Genomic DNA, 6,231 nt, shown 5'->3' with positions numbered 1-6,231 from the left:
CACACAGAATTGACGGTTGGCAGGATTCCTGAATCAGTCTACTTAGTGTTTGCTAATCCACTCAACAACCAATACTTTAAAGAATTCGACGGGAAAAATTTTCTGGTTTTATTTTTATCAATGTATTTTTCAAATATTGACTATTGATTATAGCAAATACTTGAGAGTATGATCTCTTTCTTATGAAGGAAAGCAAACCAAGAAAACTTTTGAGGAAGGATGGACCGAGGCGGATTGCCGAGGTAGAGAAAATTGTATCCTGGAACTTCCTTTGGTTGTCTAGATCTCTCCCAATAAAACTAATTGTCGAAGACAACCAAAAAGATCTTACGGTAAAAAGCTTATATCATGCTATATATTTTACAAGAATCAGTTGTTTTTGTTAACTTTTTGTCCGAGTTAGAATTTGGGTTTGATGATATCTTTATTTTAGGGAAATTACAAGAAAAAGAAAGTGAAGTTCATGAAAGTATTCGAGGGTAGCTGGAAAGTGGAGCCATTATTCATAGATTCGGAACGCTTGTGCAAACAAATCAAGCCAAAGGGTCGAGAAGAGTACAAAAAATGTAGTGGTGGACGAGGAAGGATTGCATCGAAGGTGACGATCGACCAATACTTTGAGCCTTCTTCTCCTCTTAATCTGCCACCATTTTCTTGGTTCATCCGTGGGATCACCATCAAAACCACCAAGAATCTTATCAATATGCTTGAATAGGTCTTCAAGACTTTAACTTAAAAAAAATTTACTTTAATGACCAGAACAAAATATGAATTCAGTTATTTACTTGTTATACGCTTAACTCCGGTATCCATTAATTTTTACGTAATGAATAGCTCAAAGGGACTTTATTGAGTTCTCTAGTTAAGTGAGCTATAGGGAAAATTTGATCTCTAGACTCACGTTTGTGTGCGATTATGAAATATCAGCACAAAATCTGGTGATCACAAATTACTGTTATGATTTTTGTAATATTAAGCTCCACATCTTGATTTCGTTATGGCTCCAACTCATGATAACTATTATTTTTGAAACAACGAATCACAACTATGTTAAAATTTAAACGCTTTTTCTTTTTGTGGTTTGTTAAACAGTCAACACCATTAAGTTATGGTTTATGGTTTAAAATAATAAAAATAATGTATGCTTTTATGTATGGATTTTTTTTTGCGGAAACTCACGTTTATATGTATTATACGTGATCTCACCCGTTACCATTATATTATATGTATTGTACGTGTTCTACACAAAAGTCTTTGTACTTCCCATCAAATAAGAGAAAGGAATTTGACCTTAGAAAGCATGATCTTACAGTTGTATGCTCGTCTGAGCTCAATCTGCAAAACTAATAGACAAAGTTTATACTTATGAAAATATGTAGGGGTTTCCTGTTATATTCTGAAAAATTGATCAAGGGAAATTTTGTTTCATGTTGTGAAAATTGGAATTTTTTAAAGACTTTACAAGTTAGAACAGCATTACAGCAGAATGCTCACAATTTAGGTCTTGCCTCTACGTCAAAAACTCACTAAAATCGAGCTGCTCACTTTTTTTTGTTTCGCAGTATGTAAACGTATACGTACACTGCTCCACCACCAGCCCCTTGTTATTATAATCTTTCATTTTCATATTTGTATATTTGTTTAAATCTAAATCAAGTTTATATTAAATTCATCATATACAAGCTCCTTGAATTTTCTTGTCCTGATCAGGTATAGTATTATTTGTGGACTAATTTTCAGAGAGATATGGGTATATTTCCTGGCTTTAGCTTGATCAATCAGAACACAAAACAGCCTACAAAGGTCAGTTTCATTTCCATGAATCAGAGAACTCTAGGAAGTCAAATCAAATATAAATTACTATATCGTTTAATTATAGTAGTTAGGTTATGATTATATATGTTGGTTGTAGGCTGAATCCAAGAAATCTGGGAAAGTGAAACCAAAGTCAGTGTCAGAGACTTATCCTGAGGACAGAGAGGAATTAAAGAAGCAAATGAAACTTTGGAGAGCTTCAGAGAAGAAGTATGCATGGCATGATTATCCTCCTAAGGTGAAGGTAAGATATCAAACCAACAAAGAAATTCTCATTTCTAAGATTTGGCCTGACGGTTGAACCATGAAAACCTTGTGTGTGTGTGTGTGTGTGTTGAAGAGCATTAAAATTTATTTAACTAAAGATATGAAAACAATTAACTAAGGTTAATATTCAGACTCATCATAGTGCTTGTTTTTTTACACCCTCGATTTGACATACTTATTTTTTTATTAGCAGCCAAAACAAGTAAAAACCCGTCAATTTATTATTATTATTATTATTATTATTATTTGTTTATTATTATTAAAGTGCTTTTTTTAAAAAAAATTTAGAGTCGCTTATGATTTTTTGTTGTTGTTGTTGTTGTAAAGACATGCAGTACTTAACTATATGTAAATAGTGTGATACAATCACGATGCTGAGTCTGAATATTAACTTAGGCTATTTTTTGTGTAAATTTCTCGAACCCCTTTTTAAATCTATAAAGATTCTTAAACATACGTAAGTAGTTGATGATTGTGATTATTATGGGGTTCACTTCCAAACGAGTTGATTTTTTTTTAATTACTGATTATAGCTACAACTTTTGTTTTGATATGATTATTTACCGCATTTATATTGTTTTTCATATTAAAAAATCACTGCAATTATTTTATCTATAAAGACCATGGTAACCCTTTTATTACTTAAAATTATTCTAACGTGTTTTCTTAATATAGTTAATATAATTATTAAATAATGATCCTTTTTTATGTGTGGTACGTAGAGACTAGAGTAATGTGAGGATAATGTAATGTATACAAATTTTAAGTCGGCCCTAAATAGGTTTTTGTTTCAGAAATCCATTGTAAATTGTCTTAATATGTTATTTTAAGGTAAATTTGTTTCCATTTTATATGGCCTTTGTATTAAAACCGTTGAAATTAGAGAAATATTATATAAAAAAGTTTCTTACATCTATATATGTTTGAAGGTGACAAAATATGAGGATCTTTGCCATATGAACATACAATTTACAATTGGATTGCCTCCTGAAGCAGTCTTCGACATTTTCACTACTTACGAGAACCCATCATGGTACTCAATGATGAAAAAGCGCCCAATTCTGGTATTTATTTTCTGATTTCTTATTATTATATTATTGGAGTATTCATAATAGAGAAATACTTGAGAATGTGATATTTTTCTTATGAAGGAACACAGATCAAGTAAAGTTCTTAGCGATCGTGGACCGACAGAGAAGCTTGTGCAAGTGGAAAAAGAGGCGCCATGGAGGTTCCTTTGGTGGTCTGGAGCTATCCCGGTACATCTAAATCTCAACGAGAGCCGAAAAGATTTCAGCGTAAGGAACGTTTTTCTTTCTTTATATGGTCTTTGGTCCGGAAGATTTTTTGGATATAAAAGAAAGTAAGAAAAAATTGGTTTATGTTGCTTACTGTGGACAGGCACTATATCTGATTCCGAAAAAGAATATGATGTTCAAAGAGTTCAATGGTAAGTGGAAAATAGAGCCATGGTACATAGACAACAGTCGCTATTGCAAGCCGAGGCTGCCAAAGAATCGAGAAGAGTATAGACAATGTACCGGCGGAAAAGGATTGATTGGCTCGAGAGTGACAGTGGACCAGTCTTTTAAGCCATCTTCTTATCTTAATTTTCCACCGCTTTCATGGTACATTCGTAGGGTCACCATCAAGACCACCAAGGCTCTAGTCGAAGATCTTCAAGTTCGGGCAGCCATTATCAAAAGCGTTTGAACTCTTTCAAATTCGATATTGGCTAGTTATACCATTTGGATATAAATATTAAAATCAAACATTGGAATATTATAACAGAATCAAGTTGTAATAGAATCAAGTTCTGACCAAGAAAAAAAACAAAAGAAAGAATATCACTTCATATAAATCCCAACATCGGAATTCTAATTGGTTAGCTGTTATAAAAGTTTAAATAATTTTCCTTATAATGAAACTATTACGTCGTGGTTACATACCTCAGTAGATGGTCAGTAAAAGCACGAAGAAGAATTAACCGGGTGACTCAAAACGTAAACGGTATGGAAAGTGATTCTTATCAACCGATATGTCAAAAAGCTCGTTGTTAGTTCTAAAAAATGTTTATGGATTCAAATGAAGGGACAAGAAGAGGATTTAGGATTCATGTAGATGTTGCATACACGTCAACAACTCATGCAGATCGAGCCACCCATTTTGTTTTGCCTTGTACGTAAAACGTAAAAGATATACGTATTCTTTCAGATTCTAGTTCATATTGTATTTTTTCTAAACCTAAATCAAGCTTTTAGCTAAGATTTGGATCGTCATTATCTCTTGCTCTAATATAATTAGGGTAGTATCGTTTGTGGACGAAACTTTGTTTTCAAAACAAAATGAGAGTGATTCCTGGATTTGGTATCTGGATCAATCAGAATGCTGAGGAGCCTCTTGACGTAAGTTTCAAATCCATTAATCAGAGAACACAAGGAAGTCAAATAAATATTGAATACTCTTTGTTGTTGTAGGGAGAGTCCAAGAGCCCTAAATCTGAATCTGTGTGGGCGGTAGATCCTAAATATTACGACTTAGATGAGGTGAGGAGGGAAGGAGAAATTTGGAGAGCTGCAGAGAAGAAGCATCCATGGTCTGATGCTCCTGCTAAGGTGAAGGTAAGACCAAACCAACAAACAAAATCTCAATACTTTTAGATTTGTCTTGCCTCCAAGAGGTATACCTTACCATTTTCTTTTTGTGTTTGAAGGTGACAACAAAAAATGGTCTTTGCCATATGAACATAGAATTTAAACTGGGATTGCCTCCTGAAGGAGTCTACGAGATGTTCACTAATCCAAACAACTATCCAGTCTTCAAAAAGGATAAGGCCGGGCGCCAACGTCTGGTGTTTTTTTCTTGTACCATTGGTGATATTTTAAATTGAGTATTGATTATATAGAAATTATTTGAGAGATTTTTTTTTATTCTCCTGTGAAGGAAAACAAATCAAGAAAAGTTTTGAAGAAAAATGGACCGAGGCAGACCACAGAGATGGAAAAAGATTTGCATTGGAACTTCCTTTTCTTGTCTAAAGCAATCCCAATACATCTAATTATCGATGAAAACCATAAAAATCTTACAGTAAAAAGCTTATCTATATCCTTCACAAGAACAATCAATTGATTTTGTATGCTTTCGAGTTAATTAATTTGTGTTTAAATACCCTTTTGCTTAGGCGAAATATACCACAAAGAATATGATGTTCTTGAAAGTGTTGGAGGGTAGCTGGAAAGTGGTACCAGACTTCGTAGATCAGGAACGCTTGTGCAAGCCAAGGTTGCCGAAATCTCGAGAAGAATACAAAAGATGTAGTGGCGGAAAAGGAAAGGTTGGGTCGAAGGTAACAATGGAGCAGGTCTTTCAGCCTTCTCCTCTTCTTAATCTGCCACCAGTTTCTTGGATTATCCGTGGGATCACCATCAAAACCACCAAGATTCTGCTCGAAGATATCAGAAAAGCGGGTACAACTTTACGAACAGTTTGAAAAAAAACCATACATCTCAAATGGACCGGCACTGTGGTGAACACTTTATTGTAAATGGAAAATTGAAAGTTTCGTAATTTTCATTTTGACGAATACAATACAAGTATCAAATTTACTGTTGGGTATGTCCTTTTTAATGCGGATATTATTATTTTATTTTGGTAAAGAGTTTCCATTAACTATAAAAAACGGATACAATGTTTTGTGACTTTGGATCTTACAAACCAAAAGTACTGTAGCTCCAAGCCTTTGGGCTAGCTGCTGCGAATTTTTGACATGTGAGTTAGGTTTACTTCAGTTAATTCTATACGTAGTAACTTCTGTGTCACTGCTATTATAACGGGTTCAAGCAACAAACATAGCAAATAAAATTCAACGATTGTAAATCAAATTAAATATCCGGAATACAGGAGGATATACGTTTCCTTCTATTATATAGCACTGTTTTATCAAGTATATATCAAACTACAAAAAGGGTTTATATATTAGTCGGAGTTGTATATTTTATCCACATTCAAAAGATTATAAAGTATATAATACTTTAAAGTTCAGTCAAGGAAAATTGTGTTTTTCCGCATTCAGAAAACTATATAGTTATTACATTATAAAATACTAAGACAGAACGAAAACTACAAAAAAAAAAAAAAAAAAAAAAAAAA

At 33.3% G+C, this 6,231-nt stretch overlaps 3 protein-coding genes across 3 annotated transcripts in view; all 3 read left to right on the top strand.

Moving 5' to 3' along the window:
* Positions 1-839, top strand: part of LOC104759388 — a 1,571-nt gene extending 732 nt beyond the window's left edge. The window contains exons 2-4 of the mRNA XM_010482321.1: positions 8-105; positions 189-332; positions 434-839. Coding sequence (XP_010480623.1) covers positions 8-105; positions 189-332; positions 434-715 — 524 coding nt within the window. The 3' untranslated portion in view covers positions 716-839. The remainder of the gene's footprint in view (positions 1-7; positions 106-188; positions 333-433) is intronic.
* On the top strand, positions 1,642-3,944 carry LOC104756731. Its single transcript, XM_010479360.1, has 5 exons — positions 1,642-1,803; positions 1,913-2,059; positions 3,012-3,146; positions 3,234-3,380; positions 3,484-3,944. The coding sequence occupies exons 1-5, from the start codon at positions 1,747-1,749 to the stop codon at positions 3,793-3,795; spliced, it is 798 nt and encodes a 265-aa protein (XP_010477662.1). The 5' UTR covers positions 1,642-1,746; the 3' UTR covers positions 3,796-3,944.
* Positions 4,339-5,710, top strand: LOC104756730. Its single transcript, XM_010479359.1, has 5 exons — positions 4,339-4,487; positions 4,560-4,703; positions 4,796-4,933; positions 5,026-5,169; positions 5,264-5,710. Exons 1-5 carry the CDS (start codon positions 4,428-4,430, stop codon positions 5,570-5,572), a joined length of 795 nt encoding a protein of 264 aa, XP_010477661.1. The 5' UTR covers positions 4,339-4,427; the 3' UTR covers positions 5,573-5,710.

Source organism: Camelina sativa, chromosome 17, assembly GCF_000633955.1.
Source record: "Camelina sativa cultivar DH55 chromosome 17, Cs, whole genome shotgun sequence".
NCBI classification, from domain to species: Eukaryota; Viridiplantae; Streptophyta; class Magnoliopsida; order Brassicales; family Brassicaceae; genus Camelina; species Camelina sativa.
The sequence above is the reverse complement of the archived record's forward strand: the minus strand, read 5'-3'. Positions and strand labels throughout refer to the sequence as shown.

Excerpts from the sequence above, each read along its gene's own strand:
- LOC104756731 (XM_010479360.1), top strand. The coding sequence starts at position 1,747 with ATGGGTATATTTCCTGGCTTTAGCTTGATCAATCAGAACACAAAACAG. Across the intron at positions 2,060-3,011 it reads ATTATCCTCCTAAGGTGAAG|GTGACAAAATATGAGGATCT; the intron begins GTAAGATATCAA and ends ATATGTTTGAAG. Across the intron at positions 3,147-3,233 it reads TGAAAAAGCGCCCAATTCTG|GAACACAGATCAAGTAAAGT; the intron begins GTATTTATTTTC and ends TTTCTTATGAAG.
- LOC104756730 (XM_010479359.1), top strand. The coding sequence starts at position 4,428 with ATGAGAGTGATTCCTGGATTTGGTATCTGGATCAATCAGAATGCTGAG. Across the intron at positions 4,934-5,025 it reads AGGCCGGGCGCCAACGTCTG|GAAAACAAATCAAGAAAAGT; the intron begins GTGTTTTTTTCT and ends TCTCCTGTGAAG. Across the intron at positions 5,170-5,263 it reads AAAACCATAAAAATCTTACA|GCGAAATATACCACAAAGAA; the intron begins GTAAAAAGCTTA and ends CCTTTTGCTTAG.